The sequence below is a fragment of the Archocentrus centrarchus genome, unplaced genomic scaffold (genome assembly GCF_007364275.1).
Source record: "Archocentrus centrarchus isolate MPI-CPG fArcCen1 unplaced genomic scaffold, fArcCen1 scaffold_30_ctg1, whole genome shotgun sequence".
Lineage (NCBI taxonomy): Eukaryota > Metazoa > Chordata > Actinopteri > Cichliformes > Cichlidae > Archocentrus > Archocentrus centrarchus.
Genome location: NW_022060259.1, coordinates 2,124,418 through 2,145,952, shown reverse-complemented (window position 1 = coordinate 2,145,952; position 21,535 = coordinate 2,124,418). Strand labels below are relative to the sequence as shown.

The following is a 21,535-nucleotide window of genomic DNA, read 5'->3' as shown; positions in this document are numbered from 1 at the left end:
CCACACACACACACACTAAACACTTGGCAGAGTACAAAGATAAAACACGAGCAGCTCCATTTGCTGTATTAGCTTTAAGACTGAAGTCTGGTTCTTACAAAAGAGCACTACAACAGCTAATTCCTCTAAGCACCACAACACACACACACACACACACACACACACACACACACACACACACACACACACACACACACACACACACACACACACAGTTCATAATTATAGAAAATGGCAGTGCAGCTCAGTTGGCAGTATCACTCTGGACAGAAATCTCAGTGTTGTCAAACTGTCATCAAACACACACTGGAAACATTATTAGAGAAAGACGGTGGTGTTGGGGATAAAAAAAAAAACTTCCATGCTGCTTGCAGGGATGAGACACTGTTGCCATGGCAATAGCCTCCATGGCCATCAGCTATGTGTGAACAATGGTGTGGAGTGACAGAGACGAGCCTGTCAGCGGACTCCGGAGGAGGGCTGGTCAGGCAGGTACGGCCGTCCTCCGCTTCCTAATGCCGGCGACATTTTCCCATCGCGTCTCAGCACAGCTGTGCATCAGAGACACAGGCGAACAGACGTGTGATGGAGAGGTGTAACGAGCTACTGTCAGCAGCAGCGGGTACATGCGCCACGCTGACACTGACGACTTTGCGTCTCGGCTTTACCTGATTAGCATCAGGTACTGGCAAAAATAACCAGACCTCACTGGTGACAGAGATCATGGGGGCAGCCAGTCAGTCACACCCTCCCAAACATCCAGTAAGACACTGCAGTCCGAGTCACACACAGAGGGATAATCTGGGTGTTTAAATAAATATTCATTTCTTTTTCTGCTTCAGCTCCAGTACGATGTTCTTGTCTTGGGTTATAAATCCAGCTCACCTCTGTCCCCTAAAACAGATACAGACTTTAGTATCTCACACTGGGACAGCCCAGACTCACTCACTGTTTAGGTCCACTCAATGTCCACTCAATGACAGAAAGGGATCAACAAGACCTACTCAGAGGAATCTGAAGTTCTGGCAGATCAACATACATCAGAGTGGCTCTCACAGGTCCACTGTGGACCGTTCTCGATGAAGGCGAAGGTAATTACCCCGCTCCTCGTGGGTCAGTCTCAGGGGTCGAGCATCTCCAGAGCAATCAGAGGCAGGTAGCTGTAGGCTGCTGTTTTATTACTGCATTAAATACATAGCATCATTATTAGATTCGATTACATTTCATTTGCCTCACTCTGGGCGTGTGTGCATGTACACAGTCCACGTCTCAGCCTCTCTTCAAAATGAGTGTATGCATGACTGAGACCCCATCATCTCAGAGTGAGTCCTCTGAAGAGACGCTGGTTCGTGGACCCGACCCTACAAGCACCTTTCTACTCACATCTGAGCTCTCACAGTGCTTTCTGCTACAATTCTCTCACATCACACACTGCGATGGATGCATCAGGGACAACTCCGGGTCCACTACCTTGCCCAAGGACACTTCAGCACATGGGTTGTAGGAGCCAGGAATAGATCCACTGACTTTCCAGGTGGTAGACAACCCGCTCTACCACAACCGCCCCACACAGATCCCTGTTCATCACCTCACCTCAACTTTCTGATTCAGCAGATGTGTGTGTCTGACTCAGCTTTGTGTGGCATATAAAAACAGAACCAACGAGTTAACAGAGAAAATGTGTGCATTTGAATCAGGCTCCTGCTAACAGGCCTGCTCCTCTCTGAGGCTCCGAGCCCTTCATCGTGTTTTATAGTTAAATCAGGTGCTGACCACCACAAGATGACCTTCAAAGCTTCTAAAAAGTAGCTTTTGTTCCACTTTAGCGCCCTCACTGATTCAGTTTAGGCCGTTTGTTTTGGGCCGTTACGTCTCCTATCGTATACTGTCACTTCTTCCCTTCGGTTTTATCTCGACCCCAGACGTGATGCATCATTTCCCCCTCTGACAAATAAACGTCCTCACATGCATCCACACATGGTGTATGTACACAGCCAAATGGACAGGGCATCCTTGTTTGCAGAATGGGTGCTTCTGACAACCCCACCACCACCACCACAACCACCTCCTCCCAAACACACACACACACACACACACACACACACACACACACACACACACACACACACACACACACACACACACACACACACACACACACACACACACGTTTTCAACAGCAAGGACTAAGTGTGCAGGAACGGTATTAAGCAAGAGGGGAAAAACGACAGCCCTTACATCACCAAGACTCAAGGATTAACCTTAATCGCTGAACACTTCAACACTGCCCAGCTAATTCAACAAATGGCCTCTTCCTGAGAAGTCTCTCACACACACACACAAACACACACTCCTCTCCTCTGAGCTCCTCTGAGCTCCGTCTCATTAGCGAGATCACCTGAACTGTCTAAAAATACCGAGCTGGCATGTTCTGACCGCCTCTGTCGTCCATCATCTGCGCACACACACGGATAACAGTTGGCTGCGCTGTGTGGAGCGGGCAGCACCGAGGAGCTGCAATGTTACGACTCTCTGCACTCCTGACACGCTGGCCCACACTCACGTCAGGCTGACTGCAGCTGCAGCTAACACAGATAATCCAGAGTTATGGATGCTCGTGTGCTTTGGCTGAGACTTTAGTCAATCATTTAAACAATCGTTACCACCTGCTAACGGAAGTCGTCTTGTTGTGGGTAATTTGTGTATCCAAGAACACTGCCTGATGTCTTTGTTTGCTATGATAAATACACTTCAAATCAGAAAAACAGTGAAAAGTTCTGACTGATTGAAAGAGACGCCCAGCATTAGGAAGAGCACGCACACAAAGTTTCTGCACCATGAAATTGAATTCACTTTGCTCTGGCTCTGCACGCTGTGTTTGCTCTGCAACGTTATCTTTGAGGAAGGACACTTCATCACATATATGCTGGCTCAGTATGTGTCAGGTAAAGACATTCATAAACTGAGCCTGCAGTCCAGAATCACTCAAACGATCTTCAGGTGAAAAACCTGAGCCTAATTTAAAAATATAAAATAATTGACGGGTCGTGTGAGCGAGGGGTGACTTGCTTGTGCTCCATTATACATAAGCTGACCTTTACTGGGGGGACAGAGCCAGCACCGGTCCACGCTGTGTTTGTGTGCACGTACTGCGTGATGTGACAGGCATTTATTTGAGTCCGGCTTCAGGATTAGCAAACAATGTTAAGCATTCTCCCAACACTGCTGCTCCCTCGCTCTGCTCACAGGCTGCACAGCCTCACCACAACCTGCTAAAATGCTAATCCCACAGCGCTGACAATTTGTTTTGATTTGTGATGTCATAAGGTGCTTTCAGAGACAGAATGAGGAATGAATGCAGCAGAAAACGGCGGTACATCGGACGGGCTTGTTTTCCAACGCACCGTTGATCATTTGAACCCCGGGCTGCTGTTTCGTGTCATTTACAGACCTGCAGCAAAGCCGCTGCACATCGTGGTGAAAAAGCTGCCGTTAAGCTGTTTACAGGCTGCTACTGTAGGTTTCCTTTGAAGACATTATGCACACTTTATTTCACTGTGATTTTTTCCAGTGGCAGAAATCCACGTATAATATCTGAGTGTATACGGAGGACAGATCACGCTATGTTGATGGAGGCCTTGTCAGATACCTAGCTTTGGGTCAGCTGAGTCATATGCCCGCCTTTATCCAGTACCAGGCTGAAGCTGTACATGAAGCAGTCATGTTCCTGCTGAAAGCCTCTGCAGGTCTTCTTGCCCCCACACCTTAAATTAATTAGAACTCAATAAAGGCAATAATGTGACAGCAATGCTGTCAATAAAATCACATCAACTAGGGCTCGCCGCCTGTAAGATTTGGGGCCGTCACAGGTTATACACACACACTCATCCAGTGCAAACCCACTATGAGGGCAGACACCACCGACACCGGTAAATGCCATCTCATCTGCTGGTATCAGTGACTGTGGCCAGCCTCAGCTAATCCTGGGAGCATCAGTATTCTCCTCCGGGTGGCCCGGTGTGAGAACAAGCGCCAAAGAGGAGCCTTTTGTTCCATGATGGGAAAATTGATTTTAAAGGGTAACGTCATGCGTGCAGGTACGGCCACTGACAGGAGAGCCTGTCTGAGCTGACTGCTGTGCTGTAACAGTGACCAGCTAATCCTAAGTAGGTATACATGTTTAAAGATGGAACACATTATTGATATTACAATATTTCACATCACTTATCAATATGCTGGCAACACTTATTTATTTTGGTAGGCACCTGCTTGTGTTGTGCTGGGATGAAGTAACAGGATCACAATATTACCGCCCTCTCGTGCAGTACTCTTACTACAGCACCAAAGTATGTATACACAAAACTCACATTTAAATATGTAGATTATTACATACAAAGTATCCAGCTGCACTGCTGTCGGCCATCTGTGGGCTAAACAGAAGCAGAAAGGCATGTGGCCGGTCTGAGCAGCACAACATGACATATCCATCAGATGCATTTAACCATCGATGAGTTTAATATTTCTCTTATTTAGGGCTGCAACCTATAGCAGCCATAAATAAAATAAGCATGAACTTTCATGGTTTCAAAGTCTCTCACATTTTGTCACATGAGAAGATGAAATGAGTGAACGTGTTCCTGTATTTCTGCTTGAAACCGTACCAAAGATTACAGGGTTCATTAATACTACCACTAATACATTTTCATGCCTTTGAAGAAGCTTTTTATGAGCACACTGAAACATCTGTGCATGCACGTATAATAAGGATAACAGTACAAGTTTACCATGTATACACAAACTCGCTCCCAGCTTTTTTCTTGCTTGAAGACGTTTTTGGTGCTCCAAAAGCAAAATACATGATATTAAAATTATTTTGAACAAGTTTTATTTCTCAAGTATAACAGAGATTTCTGATCCTCTAAGGTTTCAGATGAACACAGACTGCAGTATAACTGTTCTCACTGTACGCACAACCGACTGTGCTGAGGCGCTTCATCGCCCCAAAAGGCCCATTATGAATCTGAAAAGCAGCCATGCTAACAATAACGTCTGTGTGACCAAAAACATAAATAAATACATGAACTTGGTGAACTTGTGTCCATGTTCTACAGTGTCTTCACTTCTTTTTGGGGAGGCTGGGCCCAAGGCTGTTTCTGTTGCTCAACAGCTTTTCAATTCTTCTTGGAAATTTCCACTAGCTGGAATGGGAAGGAAGGAAGGATGGATGGGAAAAGGACCCTGTAGGACAAACTAACGGTCCGGGGGTTAAAAACTCAAATTTACACTGCATGGTCTGACACGGAGCTGGAAGCCTCTGGCAGGTACGGAGCTCTCAGCACGTGACTTCATCTCCATGGCAGTGTATGCATAACATGTTTAAAGGGTCTCATCATAACAAGTTTAGCATATTCAATCCAGGAGCCTCTGTCAAGTTAAACATCTGGGAACATTTCACACCTGCTGAGCAAATTCGAGCAACCGACATCAACACATGAACATCGTGACACTTCAACTCGATGCGCATGGCCCTGCACGTGCTGCACAAAGTGGTTTACAGCCCAACACAGGACACAAGGACGAAGAATGAGCATCTGGAGAGGGTCTGCAGGGCTCCTGGCTGGGCCCGACTCAGCATGTTTATCAGCTTTATCACATCCACCTGCACATCCAATCACATCCACAGCAACGTCAGGGCCCAAACTATCCATCACTGCAGATCACATGGAACTGAAGAGGCTGCCAACAGATGGGGTAACCTTTACCATGCCAGCATTTTTCATATTTATAGCAGATGAAGACAAAAAGCAACGTGAAACAGTTCAGACACACACCCGCTGAACTCACATACGCTCACTGCCAAAAACCAGGGAGGGGAAATGGGTGAAGGGAAAATGGAAAGTAAGCAACAAAGTGAAAAGCTGGCATCTGTGTAGCGCGCAGAGAGGCAAACAGGAAGCTGGTCCCCCATATTAACCGGCCCCAGCAGCATTACACGCCTCAGATTCAGGCTCACAAGGACAGATCGAATAGATCCAAATCACTTCAGCAGAGAAACTTACAGCCTCACGTGTCCTGTTATCAAAGCTGGTGACTACACTTCCCACATCACACCTGATTAGAAAGAGATGCAGGTGTGCTGTGCTATTACAACAGCTTGAGCAGCCTGAAGGTACTGAAGCACCTTTCTTTAGTTTTTGGAGATCTTACTACAGAAACCTTTCCAGGTCACTTCACTCAGCTAGGAAGCTTCCTGTGAAAATCTGATTGTTCGGCCACACCCCCAACTTAAAAGGCACTCATCAGACACACACACACACACACACACACACACACACACACACACACACACACACACTACAGGCTACATTCATTGTCACGTGCACTCAATGCTGCCTGAACACCTGGAGACACTGATGTGTGGAATCGGTCCCGCTCCTTTTTAAACACCAGCTGCAGTGGACAGCAGTGCAACCTCTGAGGCCCACCACAATGTGTGTGTTTGCTTTTATAGTAAAATCTGAGCAGGTGACCCGTATGCTGACCGCCTGCTGCAGGGGCCCGGGTTTGAGCCGGGCCAATTCCTGTGTGTCGCTCCCTCCGCCTTCCTGTCTACTGTGAACTGTCAAAGATTTAAATGCATTAAATTAATCTTTTTACAAAAGAAAGGAAGAAATCCACATTTCCCAAGCTGTGGAAACTGTGATTGATGCTCCGATTATTAGATATTGAATTCATGTTTTTTTTTTTCATTTTTTAGGGCTCTGCAGTGTCGGACTGCTCGTTTTAGTTTGGTCGGTTCAGCAGAATCGACCTGACCTCAGGGCGTTTGTCACTTTGGTCTCTCAGTGAAGTGATGGTGACTATAAAAAGGCAAAATGGCAGAATAATCAGATTGGAAGGTTATATTGATCCCATTAAACCCGTTTTGCGCTGTTCCTGTAATGTGCGTTTTGCATTGCACCGTAACTTTAACCGGCTGCCATCAGATTGGTCTGATATGAAGATACTGTGAATCATGACGGCTGAACAAAAGGACAGACGTGAGGAGGACTGGAGGCGAGGACAGTGTGTTGACACACACATCCTGGCCTCGAGGAGAAATGCTGCATTCTGGGAAAGAGACGGGAATATGTTCTGCCCATTTACTGCTCTCTTTTCATATCTTCCTCTCCATTTCCTCACTCTCCAATTCCCATCACCTATTTTATTCCCCCTTTAATCAATTTCATTTCTCCCCGTCGACAAGAAAATGCAGCAGTTCTGGTGCTGTTGCCGTGGCAACTGTAGTTGCTAGGCAACCCACAACTCTCCATCATCCATTCCAGAAGTCTGACAGATGGAGAGAGAGAACGCCAAGGCAAGAGTGAGAGGAAGACAGGAGACGGGAGGACATGGGGAAAGAATGAAGAAGAAGAAATGGCTCCAAAATGAAGATGGAGAAGGAGCCGCAGGTGGAGGGGGTCGCTATAACGCCGCACGCATAAAACAGCAGCTCCCACAAACCTGTCGGGCATCCTCTCCGTTTGCACTCTCAGCCTTCGGTCCACATTTTCATCTCTTACCTCCGGTTTCTCGTTAACACACTGTGCTAGGGTCAGTTTCTAAATCAATGAGATTTCAGTACTCTGCTTGAAAAGGGTTTAACATGCATACAGGTCAATCAGTTTGATGGCGAGCCCAAAATCCCACTGACAACAGTCACGCTTTAATAGTGGGACTCTCAGAGGACCCTCATCATATTTGCACTCATAACAATAGGTGGTTCCAGGTGGTCCAGCATCATGACAACAGCACCAGCCCAGCTTTATGTTTGCGGATCGGCACATAAGTTTTAGCTGATGTGGCTCCCTGTTTCAACTTTAAATGAGGCTGATTAAAGTGCTGAGAGCCAAACACCAGTGTCCAGAACAGCAGACACACACACACACACACACACACACACACACACACACACACACACACACACACACACACCCCAACTGTAAAGTGCACAGGACTCCAGGCATGAATCTGAGTGTGTGCACCTCATAGAAATTATGTTAATTTAATGCATCGTTGGGGAAATGAGATCTGAAAAATACAAATACTATTTTTAAAAATCATCTCTCGCTGCTCACCTTAAACATCATCTATCCATGACATCATCATCCAAGCAAGTGCAGATGATTATCGTTCTGTAATCTCTTAACATGAGCTATGACAGTGTTTACATTCACAGCATGTACGGCCTACAGCACTAACACTGCAGCACACCTGGCCAGCCCGTGCTACAGTGTAGAAAACCAAATATATGTCTTTAAAAACACATTCAAGATGAAGTAGTGACCAGTATGCCTGCTATATTTAGAGAGGACAGAATGTCCATTACATAATGGTCCATCCTGCCTGACCCTGATTCTGTCTGGCCCTGGGACTTCACAGGGAGGAACGACTGCTCTGCAGCTGATGCAAAGCCAGGTGGATCTTCTCAACATCTTTTTTTTTTTTGGCACTTTGTCACTGCGCCTTAAAAAAAGCCACAGCCTCTCACCCCCTCAGGCTCAGAGGTCAGGGACAGTGAAGGACACTCACAGTAACTGGACTTGGAACACTTGTTGGATCCAAAGCACAAACCTGGAGGCCCCCCCCCTTCACGCGTCAGTATTAGAAAAATGTTGCGTTATTGTAGAGAAAACTGAACAAACTGCCTGACACAGTGTCTTCATTCTAAAAGGAAACACTGGAGTGCTTTCTTCAGGACCTTGGTTGTCATGACAGTCAACAAGGCTCGTTGAGCCCAAGGACGAGGGCTGCTGAGAGCGCTAGAATCAAACCGTACGCTCACACCACCGTTACAAGTGCTGCCTGAAAACCCAGTTCCAGTTCTGGTGCTGGAATCCTGGGAGTTAGCAGGGCTGACATACACGGCTCAACCCGTCTCTTAATCCACACTGAGAATCCTGATGGCAGAGATTTGTCACTGTGGATGTGGAACAAGTCGTTTTCCTCAGAATCAACTCATGCTGGACTTTTCTGTTAGAGGATCTCAAAAAGTTCTCATAATTTAGTTTGATCTAAAATCACAGCTGCAGAATTTAACAGAGGTTGGCTGATAACTGAAGCACGAGGAAATCTCTTTGGTATACAAAAACTGACTGCAGGTTACAGTCACTGTTTTAATAAGTGGAGTCCTTGGAGAAGCAGCTAATGCATACTTAAAGGGGACGCTCATTGATCTTTCTCGTATTTCTTAGGACACCGCCGGCTCTGGGTTTGTGCTCACCGCCGGAGTCACTGACACCTCTGCAGCCACGTGCTGCTGTGCTGGAGTGTGTTTGGACAGTTATCTTGTTACTGAAACATGCAAACTTACGCATTTGCCATTCAAATGTGTTCAGCACACAGCTGCCACCATGCTTCACGCCTTGCAACCATTTTCCTACGCCGGGCCGGCTGACGCAGCGCTGTCAGTGCTTCCACATGTTAGTGGACTGAGGAAGAAAGGAAGGAGCGAAGAGCCGGACTCAGATGGATGAAATTCAGACTTGGCTCTGCCGTGTTTTCCCATCACCAATGATGACCCGAGGCCACTGAAGTTATACTGCAGGCCGGGCTAGGCCCAAAGGCCAGGTCACATCAGCTGAAGAATGCTGCATATGCCTGCACAAATATTTCATAATAAATGAAGTGTTTCTGTTCACTGACACACACGCTCTCACTCTGACTAACAACCAGTGTGTTTCTCATGATGTGTTTTGTGTACCTTCATCGGTGCTCGACATCACGATGGCCCAGGGTCCGTAAAACAGTATGTCGAGCCAGATGGTGGGCTGAGCCAGCTGACGGGCCAGTAACGGTGTTTCTACCAACCACGGTTCACCTACTCACCTGTGACGCAAACCCCCAGATTTTCATTTAATAAATGGGTGGGGGTGGGGGGTTTGTACAGAAAACAGGAGGTGGCGCGGGGCTCGACAGAGCAAGCATTTGCAACTAAGAATGGATGTGTGAGGACTATAAAACGTATTCAACAGCACGCCCGTGGACATCAAGTATTACGAGATTCAGCCCAAGCGGCTCGGCCTCTCTACACATCAGCAGCGAGGATGGCTCGGCTCACGGTGGAGCTCCTCTCTGACACGTGGAAAGCGTGGAGCTGTGACCACCACAGTAAAAAGGGTGCAGAGAAAAAATGTTTTCAAAGTTGACAGCAGCAGCGCTTACTGTGATCACAGTAAGCTGACGGTAACAAGCCCACAACAGTCCCTAATCAAATCACCTGTTCAACAGGGTGAAAGAAGCATCTTTACAGCCTCTGTGTTTGCGTTACTCTGCCACAGCAATAATGAATCAAGAGCAAATGCATGCAAACGCTGCCAGTGTGCAGCTAAAACACCCGCTTAGCTTGCCTGGAGCTATAAACGTGACCTGCAGGCTGACAGCAGCCCCCCCCCCCAACACAGCGCTCTGACAAATGGCTAAAGACTAAAACTGAAACAATAATACTGGGAAAAAACCCACACTAAAAATAAACATTTTACAATAATACAAGCTAGGCTGAAAGAAGCAGCCCTGCTCTGAGAACTAATTCAAGGAAAATTAAAATGAAGAGAAAGTACGAAGCTGTAATAACTGCAGAGTGAGCGCCACAGCTCAAAGTTAAAGGGTGTAATGCAGGAACTTTAGCAGGTCAAATGAGACCCAATCAAAATGAGGCCTCATACCAAAATATGACCAATTTTACTCTTCAAACAGGAAATTAGGCTGCAGGTATTACACAGTATTATATGACTCTGGCAGCATAACAACTTCATTACACACCCATAGGTGTGAGTATAATGGTAGATGCACTGGCTCTTGTACAGCGCTTTTCTGCTTTACTCAAGCACTCAGAGCTTCATACAGCTTCATTCACACATTCATGTGTCTAAGTGCTTCCTATCCAGCATTCACACTGATGAACACATCAGGAGCATCTCAGGGTGGCCCAAGGACACTTTGGCATGCAGACTACTTAAATCCACCTAGATTTTATTTCTCAAAACTAAATGTCTAACAGTGCATAGTTTTTTAATTATGGACCCCAACAGAGTCCGAGGGGAGCGTAAAGCAGGGTGCGTTTGACCATGTGATTGACACGACTGGCCTGTGAGCGCACTCTGTCAGACACACTGTGCACGCTCTTTGCTCATCATGTCTCCAAATACCAACCACATCCCAACATTCATCCTGAGCCTTGAAAATGGGGCTTCGCTGAGCACCGGGTGAAGTCACACTGGCTACATCCACCCTGTGTGTGTGTGTGTGTGTGTGTGTGTGTGTGTGTGTGTGTGTGTGTGTGTGTGTGTGTGTGTGTGTGTGTGTGTACACACACATGTTCCCCTTTGTTTTTCCACTTACTGCAGATAACACACAAACAGAAAACACTAAAACATTACTGAACTATTATCACATTACTGCAAGAGTTTCACAAAGGTGCCTATAAAGCATGTGCACACCCACACACTGTGGAAGAGTGTGAGTGATAGTATGAGACGGTAAAGTGAACATGAAAGAGAGACTGAGAGCAACAAATCTGACAGAGTAAGAGACCTGAAGACAAAGAGAAGGAGGCAGAGAGAATTAACACAGTCTATTCCCAAAGGGGGCCGGGACCAGAGAAGAGTAAGTAAAGCTAGTTGAAGCCTGCAGGGCAGCTGTGGTCCCCTGGTACGCCACAACTACTGGCACACAGCCTGTGTGCTCAGAATGGAAACACTTGGAGGAGCCAGCGCAGAGACGCTGCTACCAACTGGAGGGCAGGAGGAAGCAGGAAATGTGACACTCTACCTTGAGTCACTGCTCCAAACACAAACAAAGCTGCCTTCCAATGAATAACTCCATACAGAGAAGTGACAGCAAGCATCTGCACACTAATACACAGGGTAATGCCACACCAAGGTTCAAGGTTAGGATCCTGAGTGCATCGGGAAAATGTGAGAGAAGCCTTTGTATTAACAGTGTGCTCCGGGGCTACGAATAACTCAGAACCATGATAACCATTAGGTGGTTTATTTGTAACAATTGGGGCAAAAAAATGGTCAGAATGGATGAGATGTATTTAGTATCCTGTCAGTTTTTTGTTTTTGTTTTTTGGCACACGCGTGTGTGGGGGGGTGCAAATTTACAGGAGGTGTGTTTTTAAAGGAAGTATCTGACAAATACATGACTTGCTGTGTTGTTCAGGCAATCCAAGAAGTGTGTGCTTGAACTCTGACCTCTGACCAAGCCTGCCAGCATCAGCGGGTTCTTCGCTCGGTCAGCACAGCCCTCCAAAACTCACTTTTGGCAAACAGCAACAATGAGTCCAGAAACCAACAGGTGATGTTAAGGTGGCCACGTCCATCTTTTCTTTACAGTCTGTAGCCTGCTTTAGCTTCCAGAGGGGTTTAACAGACGCCCTGCTCATACACCGCCACGTTACATCGAGTTATTTACCCCATTAATGTTAATAAGCCTTCTGTTTAAGCTCACGGTGTTTGACAGAAACGAGCAGCCTTCTGCCTGATGGTGCCTGAGGCGCTGCAAATGCTTCCAGCTCTGAGTGTGTGGTTAAGCAAAGAGGGGCTCTGAGCTGTGTGCTAACAGGTACAGGATAATATTTACCATGTTCAGCAAATTTGTTTTTCATGGCAACATTTGCTAATAAGCACTAAAAGCGAGTAAACTTTTGTAGGCCAAAAGGCTCAAAAGCCAAGCTGACGGTGCTGCTGCACTTCATATCTTTATTATTTCAGGTGTTTTCTGCTTCTTCGTGATCCTCACCATAACAGAGGAACTACGCTGTAAACACACGATGGGCGAAAAATGTCATGTGACCGTTACGTCTGTGTAGAAGCTGCCGTGGCAGTGATTAATCGAGGACCGAGCATCTCTGACAGCTCATCGTTCCTTGTTCATCTGTGGAGTGGAACATAACGGGCCCTGAGGTTTCTGCTGCAAAACTGACTGCAGTCAAAGTGATGGTGACAAACAGCAGCTGCTTTTTTAGAGGAGATCTGGTTCGACCTCCTACTTCACTCTAATTAAGGGCATGCTGACATTAATGGGGCATTCACTTTTTTAATCATTAACAGCAATTCCAATTTTTTCCACTTATAAAACAGCACTAATTTCAACCGCATGTTGGTGTCAGAGGAAAAGCCCGGGCACCACTGAAGTCCAGATACTGGTACCTGTCTCTCCAGTACTTACATTGTACTGGGACAGGACACTGTGCAGCCAGGTGCTGGAGTGACAAATGGAACAACAGTAGCAGCCTGGCATCAGTGCCGTTAGCACTTTCTTCTATAAGAAATCTGTGGATTTTATCCACCTAAACGTAAAGCGTGCTGAGGGTCACAGTGGGAGAAACGCTAACGCTCAGACACAGTCGAGTACCACAGACAGCAAACTAGCTCCACAAGCAGAGTCTTAGCTAACAGTGACAGCCTGTTCAAGTCTAACTCTCCCATCAAATTTAATTAAAGACTCTTACGACCACGATGAAAAATTCACCTCCATCAGAAACTTCATCCACTGCAGAGCAATGATGTTTGAACAGTGGGACCATCATCACAGCAAATGACCAAACTAACAACGTATCCTGACTGGATACACATGCAACCACATCTAATGGGTTTTTGGATCATTTTGTGTATTGAGTGACGCCTTCAGCAGCTTGAAGTAATAACACTGACATGTTTAATCAAAAAAAAGAAAAAGATCTCTGCTGTTTTATTGAATTTGGGGTACAGGTCTTTGAGATGCTGCTGCTAATCTAAAATGTTTTATCCATTTCCTTTATTTCTTAAGAGCCTGAAAAGAAAAAAAAAAAAAAAAAAGGTGACTGGACTTTAAGTCTTTGAACCTGTTTCCTCTCTCATCCAGGTATTTAAACTCTGGAGGTGGCCACTTACCCACAATACACCAGCACCTAAAGGATAAAGGGCACGCTTTGAGGATGCCAGTGTTCACATTCTGGAGTGGGAAGACAGAAGAAAGGCGAGTGAAGGAAGCATCTATGTCCACTGTGACCCACCATCACTGTGACTGAGGAGGTAGATTACAACACCAGCTGTCTGCCACCTATAATGCAATCTCCCTTCCAAGGCACCTCAACACCCACTCACACCTTACTTCAAGTGACCTCAATAGGTCACGTGACAGGGTGGGGCAAGGTCTCACAGTGGTTTCACACAAAACTCCCGGTTGTAATGACCCACACTTTTTCACACCTCACCTCATGTCATGATGCACATGATCAATAGTGGGTCAACGACCACCTCCAAAGGGGACACCCCCACTAGCATTTAAATAGCTGGGACTCTGCGCTGTTGACACCTCTGCGATGAAACAAGTTCAAAAACCTAAAGTCCAGCTGGGCCCGTGACCTGGGTGACTCAGAGCCTACATGGACCCATGTCTTTGATGCTTTAACAGAATGAAAATGTTGACTTACCAATTTTCTGATTGAAAATTTTGTCAAATGTCAGTTCATCTCTCTCCTCCAGGTACTTCTGCATCACACTGCGAATGCTGTGAACACAAGGTGGTGGGGAGAGGAAAAAGCAGGAGATTAATACACAGCACAATTTCCAGCTCACCGAGCTACATACAACAGCAGCTCGGCAACATCAGTCCGGTCCTCCTCCACCTCCGGCTCCCATCAGAGATCCTGGCCCAGGTTTGGGACTCTCCCTGCTACCTATTCCCACACACAGTGAAACAGCAGGGAAGGAACACGGACACATGGGAGGCTGCGGCAGAACCTGGAGAGATACACGCTACCCTGGGAACGGGTGTTAATGAAAATGAGTGTTGGGAGAATGAATCAATTAGCACCCCTCCACAGGCCCATTAACACTTCACCAGCTCACTTCATACACAGCAGAAGAGCAGACAGAGGAGGAAGGCTTCACCTACCAACACCTCTGCATGCACAGACTCAGCATGTGCTAGCTGAACCCGTCACTCCCGATGGCCGAAGAAGAATCTGTCCAATATTTATATTTTGATTTTTATTCAGCCTCCATTTCCTCCTCACATGTTGGGGCTTTGTGTTGCGTTCTCACACAGAGACAAACAGCAAAGCTCACAGAACGCTCTGCCTGCAGGGTCAAGACTAAAGGAAATGTACACAAAGCTGTGAGCAGCAGCTGGGCTGGCAGAGATGAAGATACAACAGCAGCAAAAGAGGACCTCACCCTCCTGCTTCAATTTTTCATTTGATTTATACAGCACAAAATCACAGCAGTCACCTCGAGGTGCTTCACACTGTAAGGTAAAGACTCTACAATAACAGCTTCAGTGCATTATAGTACACAACTAATGAATGGCACACACAACAACGACGGGCTTAGAGAGCAGAGCGGTCCCTGTGTGAAGGACACAGAACGCCGATATGAGAAATCAGCCGAGGTAACGATTGTAGTTTTTGTCTGCGCCAACCGAAGCAGAGCCCACTGACTGCTACGACTACAGCTGAGCCACTTAATGCTGAAATTAACACCCTAAACGAGGTACAGCTACACACACTTCCTCAGCTCTTATTCACACAGCTTTCCTCTGGAGCCACTTAAAAAGGCAAAAACTGCAGCAGCCGGAACTCTGAATTACCCAACAGGAACTTTATCCTCGGCCGGGTTTACTGTGAAAACCAAAGGCAGCATTACAAACCCCAACTCAGCCGGAAAATGGGACGTTCAGCAGGCAACACGAGTCAGAAACCCACAACAAGACCAAAACACACACAAAAAACTGCAGTACTTAAAAAATTCTGTAGTAAAAGCTAATTTTCCTAAACTTTTGTCATGACGGCACTTTAACTTGGTGCCAGAGCTGAGACTGGAACAGGAGCACAGCAGACCTGTGCTTTCAGTGGGCTCGGCACCGTGGACCAGCGGGGGCTGCTTTTCATGGGAGAACGGGAATGAACATTTGAACTGCAGCAACAGGAACAGGAACCTAGGAAGTAGACACTTCCTCTTTTTGAGGTTTGTGTGCCCCACTGAATCATTAGCAGCTGACTCTGGATTATTTGCACTAAACCTCACCGCACAAAGGCAGCTGGTAATATTTACTGTAAAAGCCATGCCTTATTAGCCATTAAAACACACACTGGGGGAGGGGGTTACACAATATATGGTTAGTGAGGTTAGCCTTGAGTTTGCTAATGAACACACAGGTGCATTTCAAAATTAAATCATGCACCACAGCACACTTAAACCAAGCAGATAATCAGAGACTGATCACAGACTGACTGTAATCACCACCTAAACAACAAATGTTTCAGCGCGAAACAAGAAAAGCCTCCTTAGACGCCCCGTCTCTAAACACTGTGATGGTGCCAAAGATACACGGAGCTCCATGTGGACAGCTTTCATCGCTTTTACCAGTGCAAACCTCAGTAACAGCAGCAGCAACATTAGCTTAGGGGAGCAGATGACCGGAGCAGCTCGGAAAACAAAGAGCCTCCCAGTGTGGAAATGCAGTGTGAGTGACAGGGTGACTGCCGGCACAAAGACATAAATAAAGCAGCATTAACTACAGGGGATCGCCATGACACTGGGAATCTGAGTGGCGTGCTGTCAGGAGGGTATGAATGCAGCGCTAATGCTTGCAGCCACTGCCTTCATTTACGATGCATTTGCATCTGCTTTCTGAACACTTTCAACAGTCGTGACAGATTTTTGTGGTGGAAACTGGATGAAGAGCTGGAGGTCTGAACCTCTCTCTGGATCATTGGTCTTTCAGTGTGATAAACAGCTGGTAGCACCACTGCATCTACGTGCTGGGGGTCAACAGAGCAATGAAACCAATGTGAGATATTTAATAAAAATAAGGCACCATTTCAGGTTTTTAACATTTACACTGTGCCCCACAACAATGAAGGATTTAGCTGAGCGTCGCCAGCTAACAGAAGTGGATATCAGCTCAACATTGGCTGACTCTCTGTCTTTAACCCTGTTCCACGACCTGGTCTCGTGTAAAATATCGCACGGCCTCTCCTGCAGCCTTCGCCGTGCCCTCCAATCACACAGCAGCTATTCCACTGACAAAAATGCGGGTGGATCAAAGCCAAGGAGGCCAGAAAACGAGCACAGTTACATTAGGCTCTGATTTTCAGTCAGAAACACCATCCTCCTGCTTCCTCTCATTTGATGATGATGAGGGATCAGTGTCCACACACACACACACACACACACACACACACACACACACACACACACACACTCATTTGAAGGTGTGCAAAAGCCTGTGCACGAGCTTGTGTGCACGCACCTGTGCATGAGTTATATGTAGAAGTGTGATATGAAACTATAGCAAAGATTTTATTTATTATGACTCATAAAAATGATGTTAACTTGATGCCAAAGAGAAAATGAGCTAAAAAAATGTCCTTAACTGGCAAGCTGTCACCGCTCACTCTGACCACAGCACCCACTGGCACAGCCCTGCAACACAATTGGACAAAAGTCTTCTGCTGCCTCCTGGGTGACCTTTATCAAAGCCACCCAACAGTTACTCCTGCAATGACAAAGCAGTGGCCTGAAGGTGGAGACCCTTCCAATGTTAAGTGACCTAATTACACGCCTCACTGCACCCCCTCAACTGCATAAAGAAAAAGGTTGCTACACACTTGTTACTATATTTTCCTCTCAGCCCGTACTGAGCAAAGGTGATACTAGTACCAGTAAAAAGCTGCAGGTGGGTAAAAGGGTTACAAAACCAACATGTGTTTGTGACGGTGCTGAGGTCTCACATTCAGCACAGCATTAAAAGGTCATGCGCTGTACAGGATTCTGAAATAGGTTAGCTCAGATCACGTCTGTCTCGTTGTCCCGTGGTCCTCGCTGCTGGTGGGTCAGTGCCAGTGGAAGAGGCACAAACAGCCGGCTTTCACTAGCTGTTAATCTCCACGCTGACACTGTAACAACACTGTGCTGGTGACCATTCCAGGCTCCAGGAAGTATGCACATGTGTAAATATTTAACATATTAACAGCTTGTCACTGGTATTTCTATAGCTGGGTGTGTGGGCATGTAATTGAACTGTGCTGATAACACACTGCCAAAGTTCTGACCCAACACAAACCTGCTCTAGACCTTTTTTAATAGATTTCCAGCCTGCGTCTGCCGTTCTCATGCTGTGGGGGAGCAGCAAGCAGCGTTATATTTGCTTCGTCAATATTTCTCAAGCAAGCTTAGTTGATACCTGACAATTCAAACATGACCTGAGCAGGAGGGAAGAACACTTGTTCCAGCTCATTTCAGCCTGCAGACCTGTAATTACTGTCTTTAACAGGAAAACTCGCTTTGCTAAAACTTGTTTTTTTCTGGCTGCTGCTCGGCCTCAAGTGCATTCAGAGGGCGCAAAGACAGCCCCTCAAAACAAAAAAAACGAGCAATTTTCAGATAATCAATCACTCTCCAATAATTCAATCTGAGGAAAGTGGTTTTACTTTACAACTGGATACAAAGTCTCCAATGTTTCCTACTCAAAAGCTCCATTAAATAACATCTCAGTGCTGGCAAAGCAACAATATTAAAGTTACTTTCAGGATTTCGTGCTCTGTGTGATTCCGGCATCATTTGCTGGTTAGTTGAAGGCCTGATTTTAATTACAACACCTGCCAGAGTGCAAACTGAAAAATGAAAAAAGCTTATCAGCAACAACTGGTTACCACAGCTGAAATGATTATTACAAATGATGTTTCTATTCCTGATGTGAAGATGCAAATATAATTAAAAGGGTACCTCAAAAGCAGCTGCTGCCACAACACAACAGCCTGTGCAGCTGACCACATGAGATGTGATCATCACAAAGCTGACACTAATGCAGCGATCGGGAAAATCAGCAGGAACAGGTCGCTAAAATATTGAAGAAAATAAATAAATATTTGAAACAATAGGCTGCCGGTGTCTAAGAGGCAGGAAGTAAATCATCATGACTCCAGCACAACAATGACAAGCTCCACATTTCAGAACCAGCAGCAGGTGGAGGACCGCTTCATGGTGACCGAGCAGGACACCGGCTACAGCTGAAGGTGCCGCTGGTCTCACCGGAGAGGCTGAACGCCACAGAGGATGAGAATGAATAAGATTTTATTGATATCAAAGCCATTAAAGGTTTGACTTATAGGTCCGACTCTATATTGAGTCCAGCAGGAATCCCACAAGGTGTCCATGCGAATGCTTTCGTTTTTAACCAGTATAGAAAGAGTATGCATGGGACCGGCCTGAGCCATCCTTTCTGCCTCCTGGCTGCATGTTCCCAGCAACACAGACAAGTTCAGCATCACATGCAACGTAACTGTGTGAAAAACATCCCTGCATAAACCAAAGATCTGAATAAGCCCAGGGTGGGGGGGGTGACCAGTGACCAGCATGCAGCATTGCTACTTCAAAAGACCATCACTTTGCTCCTTTTTTATTAAATGTGTTTTTTTTTTAACCTTCAAACTAAATATTGTACTTAAGCATACACACACGCACACACGCACACGCACACACACACACACACACACACACATGCACACGCACCATCCTAAACTGTGCGTCTCCTGGACAGGAAGCAGTTTTATTTTGTAGCTCAGCTGGGTTACTGTTGGAGACGGGAGCCGGAAACATCTCAAGCTGATCCCAGCTGTGATTGGGCTGATGGCAAACTCCGGCTCAAACTGAGCTTTCCGTTTTCTTAAGTATTGTTTTTGCGCCGTTCTCATGTAAACGGGCCTTATCTGTCAGCATTAACTTGATCTCTCTAGAACATAACAGCAGGTCATCCTGTCGCCATCCCCCACCCCTCTCATCTCAACTGCCTCCAGTGTTGCTGTCAAAATCTCACCTCTCTGCCAGAGGACTAAACCTTGGCCCGCTGAGAATGTGGCACCACGACGCTATCTCCAAAGGGCCACGTTTAACTGCACCGCACCCCCCCACCCTCCTGCAAATATGCTGCAGGAAGCTTCACGCATGCACAACTGCCACAACAATGCAGACACTCCCCTCCAAATGTACTGGAACAGTGAGGCCAAGCCCTTTATTTTTGAAAACATTTGGGTTTGACATTAAATGATGAATCTGGGACAAAAGATCAACATCTCAGCTTTTATTTCCAGGTATTTCCATCTGGATCTGATCCACAGTTTAGAAGATAGCACCTTCTGTCTGCAGCCACACACTTTTCTTATGAGCAAAAGGCTTTTCCCACATCCTCAGAAAAAGCTTTGGCTCTGTCGGAAAGGAAAATCACCTGGACTCAAATAAAAAAGATTTTTTTAAAACCAAATTTTTAACTGAGGTTTAAACTGGGTTTACACACAACAGACTCTTTCCCACTTCCAGGATGAGGAGGAAGAGAAGCATACCAGCAGACCGTGATGCAGTTAGGGACTTGAGCTGATCAGCTTAAATCTAAAGCGTTGTTAAGCTGTAGCATTTGTCTGGCTCTTATTTGACTCCCCGCTCTCTGAGCCCACAGCTCACCAAACTTCTTCCAGCTGTTTTTGTGTGGGTAAAATGGCTCACCTGTCTCCTCGAGCCTCACCCACTAACTTCGACCCACTGAAGTGGACCGCCTCACTGCGTGTGCTGCTGGTGCCTGTTTGAGCATTTTGTGTTTGGGTGTGCGCGCACACAAACACAAAATGCTGCAGGTATTGGTCATATGTGAACACTTGAAATGACAGTGATAATGCATGCAGGATAATAAATGCATTAATGAGGAAATCAGCTGTTTTTTAATCAGCGGAGCTACATTTGATCATCTAGCTGCTCGCTCGTCGGCACAGCCCTATCCTGCAGTCAGCCCGCACCATTTATGATCCAGAAAGACAGCTACGACCCACAGGCGCATCCATGTGTGTGTTAGTCTGTTGTGTTAGTTCGTATTTGTTATATTGTGTTTACAGCGCAGTTGCTAGACCATGGTTCGCTGCTGTCCGTGCTAGATTAGCAGCGGGCTGCTCGCTGTCATGCTCTGCTTGTAGTTAAAACAAAGCTCAGTGCAGAAAAACTCTTCTTTCCCACTGATTCACATGAACAGTGACTCACTGCTCACAACAGTACTGACAGTGTAATGCAGGAGCAGATCACAACAACGGTCTGAGCTAGAATATGACAACATATACTGGGAAGTGGAAATAAAACACCAGCTCAAATATGAGCCTGTTTCAAATAAAAGCTTCTGACTATCTGCAGCTGCGGTTTTTAAAAGCCCCGGTCACTTTTTGAGGAAATGCGGTCACCGAGGCTGCACACGAAGCATGTGGGTAAGTGATAGAGCACAGATAAAGATCTGCGCAGTGAAGTTCAAGTCGGCGCCACTGAAGTTTAAGATAACGTCCTTCTGCAGGACGACTCTGGCTATGTTGTAATATAAAAATATAAATGTTGAGATGAGGCAACATAAGAGAGTTTGTTCACTCATTATTTTAAGTTCCATTAGCTTAAATGGGAGGAGTAAAGAAGCCTGTAGAGGTAATCAAAGTATCTGACTCTTCAGATCAACTCTAATACATTCTGTTTGTGTTTAC

At 46.1% G+C, this 21,535-nt stretch overlaps 1 protein-coding gene across 2 annotated transcripts in view; it reads right to left on the bottom strand.

The window, feature by feature from the left end:
• Positions 1-21,535, bottom strand: part of grk3 (G protein-coupled receptor kinase 3) — a 61,952-nt gene that overhangs the window by 30,035 nt on the left and 10,382 nt on the right. For both annotated transcript variants that reach the window (XM_030724032.1, XM_030724031.1), the window contains exon 2: positions 14,459-14,535. In XM_030724032.1, coding sequence (XP_030579892.1) covers positions 14,459-14,535 — 77 coding nt within the window. The remainder of the gene's footprint in view (positions 1-14,458; positions 14,536-21,535) is intronic.